The sequence below is a fragment of the Hyperolius riggenbachi genome, chromosome 7, assembly GCF_040937935.1.
Source record: "Hyperolius riggenbachi isolate aHypRig1 chromosome 7, aHypRig1.pri, whole genome shotgun sequence".
Taxonomy (NCBI): Eukaryota; Metazoa; Chordata; class Amphibia; order Anura; family Hyperoliidae; genus Hyperolius; species Hyperolius riggenbachi.
Genome location: NC_090652.1, coordinates 171,089,656 through 171,106,428, shown reverse-complemented (window position 1 = coordinate 171,106,428; position 16,773 = coordinate 171,089,656). Strand labels below are relative to the sequence as shown.

The following is a 16,773-nucleotide window of genomic DNA, read 5'->3' as shown; positions in this document are numbered from 1 at the left end:
CACACTAAGGAACAAACTAAAGAAGCCAAAGGAAATCGTTTAGCAGACCAAGCCGCTAAGACCGCTGCCCTCACTCCCATAATAACAGTCGCCCTGTACCCCATGACAGACAAACAGGCTGTGCCCATAGATGTGGAGATTTTAAAGGTACTTCAAATGCAGGAGGCCGCCACACAAAAAGCTGCATGGACAAGTAAGGGGGCTCAGCAAGAAGAAGATGGAGTGTGGAGGGCTGGAACTTTGTACTGTCTGCCGAGATCACTGTATCCAATGATGGCTACTCTGCTGCATGGACCTATGCATATAGGTAAGAATGGCATGGTTGCTTTGGTGGGTAAGTACTGGATAGCTCCTGGGTTCAGCCCTGTTGCTGCCCGAGTCTCAGCCAATTGTGAGATCTGCATGCGTCATAATGTTGGACAAATGGTTAGAGTTAGACAGAGACACTTGCCTCGGCCTGAGTACCCCTTCCAGAGGCTACAAATTGACTTCATTCAGCTACCTAAGGTGGAAACTTATGAATATGCTTTGGTATGTGTTGATCTCTTTTCAGGTTGGCCCGAATGCTGGCCTGTGGCCAAGGCAAATGCAAAAACAGTTGCTAAGAAGCTGCTTTCTGAGGTGATATGCAGGTACTCATTACCAGAGGTAATTGACAGTGATCAAGGTTCCCACTTTACTGGACAGGTAGTACAAGAGGTCATGCAAGCCATGGGTATCAAACAAGCTTTCCACACCCCCTACCATCCACAAAGCAGTGGGAAAGTTGAAAGGTTAAATGGTACCATTAAAAACAAATTAGGAAAAATGTGTGAGGAAACTGGTAAGCCCTGGACAGAGTGTCTCCCTGTGGTCCTCTATAGTATCAGGACCACTCCCATGAAACACAGACTTGGTTTAAGTCCTTATGAAATTCTTTTTGGCAAGGTGCCCAGAACAAACATTTATCTACCACAACAAATGCAAGCTTTCCATTCAAACCTGGCTGAATATGTTATAGCATTACAAAATCATTTAACAGAAACTCATAAAAGCATTTACACTTCCATTCCACAGACGACTTCTGCTGAGTCGCATAAGATTGAGCCTGGAGATTTTGTGGTTGTCAGAAAATTTACCAGAAGGTCTCTAGAAGCCAGATACCACGGGCCATACCAAGTTCTGCTGGTGACAGCTACAGCGGTAAAACTTGAAGGATTTACCACTTGGATTCATGTCAGTCATTGCAAGAAAGTCACAAAGAGTGACAATGTGTAGGCTATTCATTATCCATGCTGTGTTGTTTGTGTGTTTTGTCTATGTGTCGCAGGCTCAGCACAAATTCTGGGAGGAACCAAATCTGTATATGACATTACAGAAAAGAGTAGCTGAAGCTGAAAATAGGACAAAATGCTGGGTATGTGGTATGCAGCCTAAAGATTCCAAAGGGTTACCTCTCATCGCTATTCCCATAACACGAGATGTGTTAAACCACCAAAATCTTATTGGAAATAATCTCACTGCAAATAGAGATAGAGTTGCTTGGAGAACCCCAGTTCTGCAAGTAATGCCCAACTCCAAGCCAGCCATCTGCATAAACATAAATAGAACTTATGAATGGCCACAAGTATCCCTAGGTAAGCTGCCCATATCCTATTGTGACAATGTCCCTTTAAATTTGTCCATGCTCTGGAAAAATGTAACAAAGGATGATATAAAAGATGATGCTTGGTCATTAGGTGTTGCTTTACTTATGCTTTTAGAGCATCCAAATGGTCCTATGAACTTTCCCTCAGATAAAGGTATTAATAAGACTTTGTGTAATCTTACAATCCCTGGTGCTATCCACATTCCAGAGTGTTGGAACTTGTTAAGGCTAGAGCTTGCCATGATAGGAGCAGGAGCACATTCAAATGTTTCCAAAAAGATGTTTTCACAAGGAATAATTACACTGCAACCTCCCTACTACTTTGTGTGTGGACGCTGGGCCTACGCCTAGTTACCAAGAGGAAGCCATGGCCAATGCACCATAGCTACCCTAGCCCCAGCCATTGCAGTAGTAGATGAAAATGCAGTCACTGCAAAAAAATATTTGTTACCACATAACTATTTGTACAAAAGAAACTTGTTCACCTTAGGTGACTTAGCTTGGGCCATTTTCCCACAATGGACAGGATGGGGTTCTGAGATAATGATAAGACTAAATAATTACTCTGGTATAATTGATAAGATGTTTAATGAAACCATAGCTGCCATTACAGCCAATACAGTTGAAATATCTCAAGTAAGGAAGTTAGCGTTACAGGAGAAGTTGGCGCTGGATTACTTACTAGCGTCACAAGGCGGAATGTGCGCGATTGTCGGATCGGATTGTTGTACTTGGATTGATGACACAGGGGATATCGTTTATAATCATCTGCAGAAGGTACAGGAGCTGCAGCACCAAGCTAGGGAGATAGGTCACGAAGGGTGGAATCCTTTTAAAGGATTTAGTTTTGGAGATTGGTTTGGTTCAATTGGCAGGTTCTTTAAACAGATTGCTGTTTATCTAATAATGTTTCTTGTTGCTATCTTTTTCATTTACTTTATCTATAGACTCATTATGTGTTTCATTAGCAGGTGTACTCAATCTTCAAACGCTACGCGCATTTACCTGGTCCAGAGGAGGAGGTCTCATTTAAATTCTGAATCATCCACCTCGGGCTATGAAAACTCTTTAGTTTAAGACAATATATGCATACATACTTTTGTGTCTAACATTTTTCTTTCCAGATAGGGACAGTAGATGGAACCTAGAGGCTTGAATGTCCTGGGGACTGCCACAAGGGTAAAAGTAGGGTCTATGTCCAGTAAGGGGTTAACAGCTCCTCTGGGGGCCTCGAGCTGGGCATCAGCTTCCATCTACTTGGCTAGGCAAGATTAAGTTTTTTGGAATATTGTTAAAATACTTTATTTTGTAATTATTTATGTAATTGTAATGATTTGTGTGATCATATATGATCAAAGGGGGGAATGTGAGGTTTTTAATATTAATATAGATGAACATAAGCCCTTGTAGGCCCAATAATGACAGGTTCTCTTAGAATTCAGAACTGTTCAGAAAAGCTATTTCTCTGCTAAATTTACTGTGTCAGCAAGTATTGATTTTCTTTTGCAAAAACAAGTCGAAAGTCCCTCGACTTTATTTGCTTTCTACTATGTAACTAAGCCACTTCTTTGCTTAAGCCTGTTTAACTTAGATAGATGACCGAGGACACTGGGGTCTCTGGGACCGTGTCACCCAGATAAGACTTGTCCTGAGCTAACTTGTTTTTACTATCATATTTTAGGAACGAGCTCCCCCTGGTGGGATGTGTTGGATTTCCCTTCCATACATTTCATATACATTCTTTGCCAGGATTGGCTAAAGTGGTACATACATCCCTTACTAGGATTGGTCAGGGAAAAGTTAAACCCCCAGGCTGTGATTGGTTCTTACGTGCTTTGCTATGATTGGATAATTTTTACACCACCTTACTGTTCCTACTGAATAAAAGCTTTGACCGGAACTCATTAAAACAAGGAAGTGATTTTAAGCTATCCTCTGGTGTCGTGTCACTTCTTCCACTGAAGGGTAAAGGGTCATAGGCTTCGGCCTACTAATTTGGGTATCCAAAGCCAACGTGTACTTGGAGTCTTGAGCTCCATTACCCAAACTTTTGCTTGGCCCTGTTTTCAGCCCTGACACACTGTAGTCACTTCCTGTCTGAGTCAGGACTGAGTCAGCCACTTACATACCTGATATATAATTCTTTCAGGCAGAGAAAGAAAAAAAGGAACACAACATAGTTATTTGTATGCTAGGCACTGTACATACTCATGTCTATCTCATCATGGCACATGTCACTCTAAAGTCAGTAAATGCAGATAAAGTGAAAACTCATATTTTGACCTGCTCACTAACAGGACATGTTATTAGCCTAACATGAGCCTAACAAAGACATTTTTGAAGGATCTAAAATTATTAACATGTTCACCACCTCATCCTGTTTCCAGAACTGATATGGAGGGGAGCTGCCTCTGGGCTTATTCATTTGTGCTCCACAGTACCTTGTGGAAGGAGGTATGTGCCAGGGTTTCAGATCACATCTGTCATTTTTGGACCTCTGCAGAGATATTTTGCCCAAATGTTGGGCAATTTTCAAAGGAGTTTTGAGGCATTTAACAATGGGCTTTTAAATAAAATAAGCATGCTATATCTGTATAGAAATAAGGGAGCTGCTACTGCTAGTATTTAGGCCTAGAACGCACTGTTGCTAATGTAATGCTATGTGTGTGATGCCACTTGAGGGATGTGATTTTTTATTTTATTTATTTTTTTAATTCACCAATAACATTACATTAGCGAGAACTTTTAAAGTTACAAGCGCTTATAAAAGCACTGCTATTGGGTCCCAGGCCCAAGGCTAAGTTCACAGTGTGAGTTTTTACGGTCCCTGTCACAGCAGGAATGCAATGTATTGGGAAAGCGTTGCCACACGTTTTCAGCATTTTGCATTGCAAACAGTCAATGAAATGTATGCTTCACTGTATTGTCAAAGCAGGTGTTATGTGGTAAATGCAGTGCATTGGTGTACTCCAACCGCAACGGCAGCACTGGGTACATCTCATTGCTTTTGTATTGCAATGTGATGTTCCATGTTAAAAGGTAGCCCTTGCAACTCACTGGCGTGCCCCAGTGGGAACCCTAGCCTAAATGGGAATTGCTAGTTACCTAGCTGCTATGCTGGTTATACAGGTCCTTCTTAAAAAATTAGCATATTGTGATAAAGTTCATTATTTTCTGTAATGTACTGATAAACATTAGACTTTCATATATTTTAGATTCATTACACACAACTGAAGTAGTTCAAGCCTTTTATTGTTTTAATATTGATGATTTTGGCATACAGCTCATGAAAACCTAAAATTCCTATCTCAAAAAATTAGCATATCATGAAAAGGTTATCTAAACGAGTTATTAACCTAATCATCGGAATCAAAAAATTAACTCTAAACACCTGCAAAAGATTCCTGATGCTTTTAAAAACTCCAAGCCTGGTTCATTACTCAAAACCGCAAAGGAAATCTGTAATGTCAAACGTGAAGGCTGCCATCTTCATTTTTTTATTAATAAATAAAAAAAAATCCTTTTTTCATGCTTATCCTTTGTCCTCAATATTGTCTGTAGCACACACCTGCAGCAAGCATACAGCCACTGGAGCTTATCTAAATCTATTCATTGGTAAAATAGTTTTGAGTCAGTCAGAAAGTATTAAAGGCATGAGATCCATCATTTGTAAAGTCAAAGTTGACACCTTTTTTTCCCAACATATTTCCTTTAATCCGCTCCACAGTAAACACATATCTTTATATTAACCCTTCGCTCAGTGAAGGCCTTCGACAGCTGACTTTTACCCTTTGGCCTCGATTCATAAAGCATTACCTCGTGGTAATGCTGAAAACAGCAGACTTTACCGACCACTTAGCAAAATGTCAATTCATAAAGGCTGTTACCGCATGAAAAGCTGACCTTACCGACCAGGGAGATAAATTACCGACTTGGCTGCAGTTACCGACAACACATGTCAGTAAATTGTCAGCAAATGTCAATTCATAAAGCCTTCAACAAGTGGTAAGCCTGGCGGTAGTTACCGACACCTCTGGTGAGGTCTTAACAAGTTACCGACAGCTCTGACAGCTCTGATTAATGCAAAGTGCAGAGAGCCGATGTCTGTTTGATTCATCTGTGGAGAGAGCCAGAGAGCCCTCTGTGTGAATCATTTCAGCAGGCAGGGAAAGACTGTGTGACTCATCTGTCTGAGTCATCAGTGGAAGAGCCAGAGAGAGCCGTCTGTGTGATTCATTTCTGCAGGGCAAAGAGGGAATCGGGACACTGCTCTACTCTACCGCTCAATGGGCTGCGGTAATTTACCAACCTCCAAGGGCAGCTGGGGAAATCTTTATGAATTAGCACACAGACCGGGAAAATACAGAGTGCGGTATTTTCCCGACAAGATTTTGTTTATCGCACTGCTGTTTATGAATCGAGGCCTATATGTTAGAACCACCTAAACTTACCATTATTTGTGATTATTTTTTAGCCCAGCTAAACCTTTTCTGATTTAAGGCTCCCAGCTTCCCAGAGCTTACAAAAATACCCAAAGTACCGTATATACTCGCAAGCAAGCCGACCCGCATGTAAGCCGACCCCCCCACTTTTACCCCAAAAAACAGGAAAAAATGATTGACCCTCATGTAAGCCGGGGGTAGGAAACGCTGGCCGCGTGATCCCCCCAGTATGTCCCAGTATAGCTAGTATAGTGCCCAGTATAGGTAGGTAGTGCTCAGTATAGCTAGTAAAATGCCCCAGTATAGCTAGTATAGTGCGTGCTCAGTATAGCTAGTATAGTGCTCAGTATAGCTAGTGAAGTGCCCCAGTTTAGCTAGTATAGTGCCCCATTATAGCTAGTATAGTGCCCCCAGTATAGCTAGTATAGTGCCCCATTATAGCTAGTATAGTGCCCCATTATAGCTAGTATAGTGCCCCCAGTATAGCTAGTATAGTGCTCAGTATAGTGCCCCATTATAGCTAGTATAGTGCCCCCAGTATAGTGCCCCATTATAGCTAGTATAGTGCCCCATTATAGCCAGTATAGTGCCCCATTATAGCTAGTATAGTGCCCCATTATAGCTTGTATAGTGCCCCATATAGCTAGCATAGTGCCCCAGTATGGGTGGGTGGGTAGGTGCTGTCCCTCCCCGCTCCCCCCGCGGCCGCCGCTGCTATTACCTTAGGCGGCGCCACTTCCTCTATCCCCGTCCTCCTCCGGTAACTCATTCACAGCAGCGCGCCTCTCACTGCTGTGATGACGAGGAAACCATAGAGAGCGGCTTCCTGTAGCGGCGATGCCGTTACTATGGGAACCGCTCTCTATGGTTTCCTGCGTCATCACAGCAGCGGGGGGCGCGCTGCTGTGAATGAGTTACCGGAGGAGGACGGGGATAGAGGAAGCGGCGCCGCCTAAGGTAATAGCAGCGGTGGCCGCGGGGAGGGACAGCACCTATCCACCCACCCACCCATGACTCGCAAGCAAGCAGACCCCCCAACTTTTGGCCCACTTTTGGGGGTCAAAAATTCGGCTTGCTTGCGAGTATATACGGTATATCAAAACATTAACACCATAGGCCTGCAATAAATAACATCTCATCTCATGCCCTGGGCTCATTAATAGGTGTGAAGAGTAATGGCTAGCTTATTTTTTTTTTATACCACAGAAAAGCAACTGCAGCACGAATTGTTGGAAAATGTAATGCTGGCTATGAGATAATGGTTGCAGAGCACACAGTGGATCTCATTTTGGAGCATGTAGGATCGTTAGTAACTAGTGCCCATGTTGATTGTCCTATATTGGCATATAAGCATCAGAACTGCACCATGGATAAATAAATTGTTCTGACACGGGGATGCGGCGAAACAGCTGTGGTCTTAATGCTTAAAGGATACCTCAACTGACATGTGACATGAAGAGATAGACATGTGTATATACAGTGCCTAGCACACAAATAACTATGCTGTGTTCCTTTTTTTCTTTCTCTGTCTGAAAGTGTTAAATATCAGGTATGTAAGTGGCTGACTCAGTCCTGACTCAGACAGGAAGTGACTACAGTGTGACCCTCCCTGATAAGAAATTCTAACTATAAAACACTTTCCTAGCAGAAAATGGCTTCTGAGAGCAAGAAAGAGATAAAAAGAGGAATTTCTTATCAGTGAGGGTCATACTGTAGTCACTTCCTGTCTGAGTCAGGACTGAGTCAGCCACTTACATACCTGATATTTAACCCTTTCAGACAGAGAAAAAAAAGGTACACAGCATAGTTATTTGTGTGCTAGGCACTGTACATACACATGTCTATCTCATTATGTCACGTTTCAGTTCGGGTATCCTTTAAGAGTACTACATGATAAAGAGGACATTTTGACTTCAGACTCTCTTTAATAGCACTTCTACAGATTTTGCAGTGCAGGCTAGGCATGATTTGTGAAGTGCTCGTCCCCCGTGCTGAATTCTGTGAAGGTGTTCTGTGCTTAACCTTTCCAGTGCTGGGCATTGATCCTCTGCCCTAGTCTCTCCTTAATTCCTCAGGCTGGTTTCACACCAGATCCAGCGATGCGGTGCCTTGCACCTGATGCATTGCACCGTAAAAAACAGGCAATTACAGAAAGGAAGAACATGCTTAGAAGTCGTCCCAGTCAGCCTTGCTAGCTAGTGCGGAAGGAAGAAGCAGAAGTGAGCTCTCGTAGCTCCCTCAGCCTTTAATACTGACTAGGAAAGAGTTAAATATGACATCATCTTCGCCACCCCCTAAACCAGATTATTGGTGGACCCACTCGTGGTGTCATCATACACACCTACTTGATTAATAATCAATGAGGCATTTGACCCATATGCAGGAACGTGGATGTTTAGTAAATATGGCCAATGTTTTATGTTCCTGTGGTGTAGTGTTAAGGTCAGAGTAGTCCAATGGCCTTCTTTTAGGAACATGTTCTCAGTATCTGCGTGTATCGTCTGCTACACGCAGACCCTGAGATGCCTCTGCCTGCATCACAAAACCTCTATTTATTTTAAAGGCATACACTGCGGACAAGCCTTTTACATAAAACTCAGGCCAAGTAACTGAGTTATTCTTATTAATGATTTGGGATTCGCCCTGCGGCTTGTGCTCTGTACACTTTAAATTGATCAATATATATCGTAATTGATCTCGTTGCGTTATGGTTCTCATCTCATGAACTCTGTTTACTCTTTTTGGTAGATTGGAGTTAAACTTCACCCCCCTACCTCAGTACTATCCTCAGTACTTACCTGTTTAAAATATGCTCCCGCGGACTTCACCTTTGGAAGCTCGCTTCACCTTTGGAAGCTCTCACCCCATTGCAGCTCACTCCACATCCCCCCCTATCTGTCCATGCGCGGCCGTCGCATGCACAGATTCCGGATGCCACACCTGTTGCTGCTTTGCAGGTGAGCCTGCAATGCTCTTACTCATTATCGCATTTACTTATCTAGAACTTCATCGCGATACCAGCTCTGCTAGAAGTTCTGTGTGTTGTACCATCTGATCAATGTTTGCCGTGCCACCACCTAGACTACCCCAAAAAAAAATGGCTGCCTCCCTGTAGGAAGGGGCACTTTACACTTAAACTACACAGGGTGCAGGGCTAAGCATACCAGCGTCACATGCCTGTATGCAGATCCCTGAATGCCCACTTGGCAGGTAGTCACATGGCAAACACCGTACTGATACACTGTCACTCTGTACATGGCAATTCTATCATCTGTATAATTGCCCCATGAACTGCGGTCAGTTGTTGTTCTTTGTGCTACAATTGAAAAGAGCTGGAAAAAACATATTTGACCAATCAGTGGACGAAAAAAACGCACAAAAAAAACCGCCCCAGCCCAGCATAGACCTCTCAGTCAAGCTCTGGCCCTGTCCATGACAAAAACCGGAAAAAAACGTTACCGCTCTGCAGCAGCGGCGACGCCCTTTTTTCCACCTCTGGCACCCCCCTGATGCACTGTCCCCCAGAGCAATGGAGAGAAGCCCATCCAAAACAGAGAACAGGTAAGTAGCAAACATCCTGTCAAGACCCACTTTGGATGTTCTGTTGTAATTACAGTTGACCTGAACTCAGAACTTCCTCTCTGCTCTAAAAGATACGCAACAACATAACCTTTACATAAAAAACGTTTTTGTTACAGCCGATACAAATCCTGCAATAAATAGACAGTGTGTCTAATTCCTACTTTCATGGAAGCAAATATATTAACATCTTGTGCTTTAAAATAAGCTTATATGCTGTGGCAGTCAGGTGACACAGGGATGTGGCAGTCAGGTGACACAGGGAAGATATCAAATTTGTGATTAGACACAGATGTGGAAGAATTCGAAAGGCTCTCTAAATACATACAGGGTGCATTTCTCTGTTTTTCTTCTGTCCTGTGCAAGAGTTCAGCTCCTCTTTAACCTCGCAAAGCTGCGTGTAGCATCCGATCGCCGCCGCTATTCCTTGCGCCGCGGCCACCCCCCCCCCACAGACCCTGTGCACTGCCTGGCCAATCAGTGCCAGGCAGCGCTGTGGGGTGGATGGGAGCCCCCTTTGATGTCACGACGTCAGCCCGCCCGTCGCCATGGCGACGGGGGAAGCCCTCCAGGAGATCCCGTTCTTTGAACGGGATCTCCTGATCTCCGCCGGGGCTGGGGGGATGCCGCTGAGCAGCGGCTATCATGTAGCGAGACTTTGTCTCTCTACATGAACATTTTTTTTTATTTTTTTTTTAAACTCTACTTTGCTGCCCCCTGGCGGATTTTTTTTAAACCGCCAGGAGGGTTAAAGCATCTGAATGACATGTATTGACATTTAATGAATGACATTTATTTATATTTGCTGAAAAATCTACGTATCTCTTTTGAATGCTGAATGTACATATGGTGGTGTGCTCTAACATATTGGCAGTATACAGCAACAAAGTATGAAGAAGGCTTATTAGCAGAAAGATTACTCTTTTTCTTTTAAGCCAATAAATGGTATCATCCTAATTCAAAACTCTCTGCTTTTGCTGATGGCTAAGATGGTATAATGTCCTACTGCTACAGGAAAGCAGAAGGATGCCAAACCATACACACTAACAGAGGTAGTAACAGCTCAGGTGACAGTGACAGTTTAACAATGAAAGGGAAGCATACTGCATTTTTATTCCAGGCTGCAGCAGTTCTCATAGATGGTCGGAGCTGTTTGACAGAAAATGAGTCAGGAAAGCGTTAACTTAAGCAGAGAGGAGATCACTGGTTAGGAAGAAAAAAAAACAATTAATTACGGCTAGATAAGAAAGTGTAATTTACAACTGCTGGGGTCAGTGTCACAGCTGTAAAAAAGAAGGCAAAGAAACTAGCAGAAATGTTTCTGAATGTCTGCATTAGAACTCAGCGGAACTTAGTTTTATCTGCTTTGTAATGTAAATCCCTGGCATTTCTCACATCCACTTGTACTGTATGTCGATCATAATTGGATCATCAGGTGACAGTTATGATTGATCCTGATTGTTATAACACATCAGGAAGTGAGAGGTGCAGGGATTGGGGAACTCTGGAATTCATCTATTAGTGCAGAGCAGGGCGCTGGCTGGCTGCGCTGCGGGAACAGGGGAGATGATTTACTTTGACATATGACCTCTTCTCTCTCCAAGTCATGCCGCTCTTCTGATCTTATCGCCCTAGGCCATGGCCTTTGTGGCCTTTGCAGAAATCCAGGCCTGACCACTGGTAAATGGTTTACTGACCATGGTATTACTGTGCTCAATTGGCCTGCCAACTCTCCTGACCTGAACCCCATAGAGAATCTGTGGGATATTGTGAAGAAAAAGTTGAGAGACGCAAGACCCAACACTCTGGATGAACTTCAGGCCGCTATCGAAGCATCCTGGGCCTCCATAACACCTGAGCAGTGCCACACGCTGTTTGCTTCCATGCCAAGCAGCATTAAAGCAGTCATTTCTGCAAAAGGATTCCCGGCCAAGTATTGAGTGCATCACTGAACATAATTATTTGAAGGTTGACTTTTTTTGTTTTAAAAACACTTCTTTTATTGGTCGGATGAAATATGCTAATTTTTTGAGATTGGGTTTTCATGAGCTGTATGCCAAAATCATCAATATTAAAACAACAAAATGCTTGAACTACTTCAGTTGTGTGTATTTGATTCTAAAATATATGAAAGTCTAATGTTTATCAGTACATTACAAAAAATAATGAACTTTATCACAATATGCTAATTTTTTGAGAAGATACTGTAGATTATATAGGCAGCTTCCCCCAGTATAGGATAGATAGGCAGCTTCCCCCAGTATAGGTTAGATAGGCAGCTTCCCCCAGTATAGGTTAGATAGGCAGCTTCCCCCAGTATAGGTTAGATAGGCAGCTTCCCCCAGTATAGGTTAGATAGGCAGCTTCCCCCAGTATAGGATAGATAGGCAGCTTCCCCCAGTATAGGTTAGATAGGCAGCTTCCCCCAGTATAGGATAGATAGGCAGCTTTCCCCAGTAAAGGTTATATAGGTAGGTTCCCCCAGCATGGGTTAGATAGGTAGGTTCCCCCAGTCTAAAATATACCTTTGCATTTACGTTAGAGGTAAATTGGCTTATTCTATTGACTTTTTCTCGTTAGAGATAATAAAAGGAATATTATTGACTAGGTGTGAAAATATCACCTAGGGGAAAATTCAGGAGAAAAAATATATATATTTGACTGGGGAGCCATTACCTCTAAAGTAAATGCTCAGGTGTATACTATTATTTTAGACACTTTTCTCATTCTATCAATCGAAAGTACAGTTGAGACCTAAATTATTAGCCCCCACCCAGGAATTATGGGATCTTTTCCTAAACTTCTTCCCAATGTTTGCAGCATTGATGAAACTTGATATACCATTCACAGCGCCATTTAGTAGCTTTTGGTACATTTTGTAATGCAAAATACATTTTTTGCTTGCTTTATAATAAATATAGTAAAAAATGGGATGGTCCGAAATATTAACCCCATGTAAATGTTTGCTTTCAAAACACACCTATAGCAATTAACCACCCTGGCGTTCTGATAAGATCGCCAGGGAGGCTGCGGGAGGGTTTTTTTTTAATAAAAAAAAAAACTATTTCATGCAGCCAACTGAAAGTTGGCTGCATGAAAGCCCACTAGAGGGCGCTCCGGAGGCGTTCTTCCGATCGCCTCCGGCGCCCAGAATAAACAAGGAAGGCCGCAATGAGCGGCCTTCCTTGTTTTGCTTAGATTGTCGCCATAGCGACGAGCGGAGTGACGTCATCGACGTCAGCCGACGTCCTGACGTCAGCCGCCTCCGATCCAGCCCTTAGCGCTGGCCGGAACTTTTTGTTCCGGCTACGCTGGGCTCAGGCGGCTGGGGGGACCCTCTTTCGCCGCTGCTCGCGGCAGATCGCCGCAGAGCGGCGGCGATCAGGCAGCACACGCGGCTGGCAAAGTGCCGGCTGCGTGTGCTGCTCTTTATTTCATGCAAATCGGCCCAGCAGGGCCTGAGCGGCAGCCTCCGGCGGTGATGGACGAGCTGAGCTCGTACATACCGCCAGGCTGGTTAACCAACAAGTTTTGAAACCACACCTGTGCAGTCAATTGACATTCTAACCAGGGGTGTTTCTAGGTTCCTGGGAGATCCGGGGCACGCCTGGGCACCAAGAGGGAACGAGTGTGCTTTGCGGTGAAAAATGGGCGTGGTCATGCCGAGTAAAGTGGGCGTGGTCATAGGTGGGACCAAATGTACTTGAACATAGCAGTGGCGTAACTTAAATATATTCAATAGGCAGTATTTTACATATATAAGCCCCTCACCTGGCTTCTGTCTTGCCTTCGGCTGGCTGGTCTGTGCACTGTACTCGGCTGCTGTGCTGGCCTGGCTGACGGTGATGCTGTGCCTGCCTGGCTGTGATGTTGAGCCGGCCTGGCTTTGCTTGATGACTTGCTGGACAATTTGCTGGGGGCATTTTGGGGGACTTTACTTGGCTGTATGCTTTGCTGGGCTGGGACCAGGAGGCTTTACTAGACTGGGGGGTTTGCCTAGATGAAGGCTCTGCTTTGCTGTGTTGGGGCCCTGGGGCTTTGCTTGGCTGTAGATAGGTAGCTTCCCCCAGCATAGGTTAGATGGGTAGGTTTCCCCAGTGTAGGTTAGATAGGCAGCTTCCCCCAGTGTAGGATTTGCTGAATACACACGTTGCGTTTTGCCGCGCGATTCGCGGGATCGATTCCATCGATTCATTTCCAACATGTTCGATCGTCTTTCAATGGATACAGCCATCGATTTTGCATACTTAATATGCAAAATCGACGGCTGTATCCATTGAAACATGATCGAACATGTTGGAATTAATCGAATCGATGGAATTGATCCCGCGAATCGCGTGGCAAAACGCAACATGTGTATCCAGCATTAGATAGGCAGCTTCCCCCAGTGTAGGTTAGATAGGCAGCTTCCCCCAGTGTAGGTTAGATAGGCAGGCTGAGAGCATTCCATTGTTGCCCTGGCTTTATTTTTAGGGTCTTTGTCCTGCTGGAAGGTGAACCTCCGCCCCAGTCTCAAGTCTTTTGCAGATTCCAAGAGGGTTTCTTCCAAGATTGCCCTGTATTTGGCTCCATCCATCTTCCCATCAACTCTGACCAGCTTCCCTGCTGAAGAGAAGCACCCCAGAGCATGATGCTGCCACCACCATGGTTGACAGTGGGGATGGTGCATTCAAAGTGATGTGCAGTGTTAGTTTTCCGCCACACATAGCGTTTTGCATTATGCAACTTGTTATGCAAAAGTTCCATTTTGGTCTCATCTGACCAGAGCACTTTCTTCCACATGTTTGCTGTGTCCCCCACTTGGCTTGTGGCAAACTGCAAACGGGACTTCTTATGTTTTTTTTGTTAACAATGGCTTTCATCTTGCCACTCTTCCATAAAGGCCACCCGAGCTGTAGATCTCTACAGCTCGTCCAGAGTCACCATGGGCCTCTTGACTGCATTTCTGATCAGCACTCTCCTTGTTCGGCCTGTGAGTTTAGGTGGACAGCCTTGCCTTGGTAGGTTTACAGTTGTGCCATACTCCTTCCATTTCTGAATAATTGCTTGAACGGTGCTCCATGGGATGTTCAAGGTTTTGGAAATCATTTTGTAGCCTAAGCCTGCTTTAAATGTCTCAATAACTTTATCCCTGACCTGTCTGGTTTGTTCTTTGGACTTCAGGTTGTTGTTGCTCCCAATATTCTCTTAGACAACCTCTGAGGCCGTCACCGAGCAGCTGTATTTGTACTGACATTAGATTACACACAGGTGCACTATTTAGTCATTAGCACTCATCAGGCAATGTCTATGGGCAACTGACTCCACTTAGACCAAAGGGGGCTGAATAATTACGCAAACCCCACTTTGCGGTTATTTATTAAAAAAAAAAAAAGTTTGGAATGATGTATGATTTTCGTTCCACTTCTCACGTGTACACCACTTTGTATTGTCTTTCACGTGGAATTCCAATAAAATTAATTCATGTTTGTGGCAGCAATATGACGAAATGTGGAAAACTTCAAGGGGGCCGAATACTTTTGCAAACCACTAGAATATAGATATATATTCTCAATATTAACATTAGCATTCAACACCTCATAAGAGCTGAGGATGTTAATTAAGACCTGCCCTTGGTACACTCCTGTTTTATATGTTGATTTTTACAAATCTAGGTTTCAAACTTACCTTACATTCCATCAACGAAATTAGCTTATAACAAATGTAGGCAGACACAAAACACATTCCACATCTTTTATTTAGCAGAAGATTGTTCAAAAACAACTGACACTTATATCCCTGGATCCACAGTTTACTTTTAATATAATTTCAAGACCAAAACAAATTTACTTTGTACTGATATATTGTGCTATAAAATGAAAATTGGAATGAGATATTTCTGTAGCTAATTTGTAGCTAGCATTTGCATCCTCGATACACATCACTTAAAAGCACAGCAAGTAGGTGCAGTTTTAGAGAAATCTAGACTTATGATGCTTCTTGTCTTGCAAGTGCTGTCTCACATTACATTATGCGCAGACCTTGAATGTAAGACTCCAGAGTCTGAAAAGTGCAATATTCAGAGGTTTAGAAATTGATTATTTCAAAACAAAGGTCTAAAGGCTACCATACAGTAGATGTTTTAAAGATTCAACACAAATACCTTAGATTCAATAAAATATCAATCCCATAAAAATAAAAGTATACACTTGGACCATAATAATTAAACTAGGAGTCAAACATTGAATAGGAAAGGTTCAAAACATTGATGTGGCAGAACATATATGCGGCAGGAGCAGGCAGAACTGGTGCTGAAGAAAGCACATTACTGCATTGTGTACACAGCTTGCAGCTGTAAGACTGAAACTGCATCAGATGCCTACTGACATGATGTAATATCAAGTATTGGAGTTCATAATATTCCATAGCTGCATAAACTCCCTTATTTCAGGTGTGCCTTCATGGATAAGCGGGCCAAAACATTTCCGTGTTACATATATACTGGATGAAAACGTATACTGTACAGTTCTGTTCCAGTCCTGCCTTGTACATTTTCATATTTTTTAAACCAACAGGAACGGAACTGGCAGGATAGGACAGACCTGGGCTCTGCTATATACAAGAAGAAAAATCAGACCACAGAACAATAATTTATCTGTGCAAAAATGAGGACGGGATTACAACGACCATAGTAACAGCCAGGGTACATGGCACACCAGCACTGCCTAATCACATTACAGGGAGGGGTCTTGCTGAGCAGCAGTGTGATGTGATCCTCATGTACACTTATAGCCAGCCATGTACAGCCAACCCTCTACATGTCAGTATGTACCTCATTTGTCTGCTGTCCTCATACAATACAAGAATGAATCTCCTACAAAATGCAGGGTGATGCCCCCCTCCCCCTAATCAGAGACCAGAGGAGAGCTTATGCGGGCAGGAGAGTGGGGAGTAGCAGCTGCTTTCTATGGAGCAAAGACCACTGACTTCCCAATAGCAATCCGAACACCCAGCGATCCCCTTATGCTGCGCTACTTGTGTTGAGATGACGGTGTCCTCCCATGGAAATGACAGGCAAGCTCAGCCCGGCAATCACATGCTCTGCTCCTTTCCCTCCAATACTCTTTACGGTGCATGTAACAGGTG

At 43.5% G+C, this 16,773-nt stretch overlaps 1 protein-coding gene across 1 annotated transcript in view; it reads right to left on the bottom strand.

Moving 5' to 3' along the window:
* Window positions 1–15,367: 15,367 nt before the first annotated feature.
* The window catches only part of ARPC1A (actin related protein 2/3 complex subunit 1A), a 77,301-nt gene continuing 75,895 nt past the window's right edge, over window positions 15,368–16,773 (bottom strand). The window contains exon 10 of the mRNA XM_068244884.1: window positions 15,368–15,690. Within this exon, the coding sequence (XP_068100985.1) occupies window positions 15,652–15,690 (39 nt within the window). The 3' untranslated portion in view covers window positions 15,368–15,651. The remainder of the gene's footprint in view (window positions 15,691–16,773) is intronic.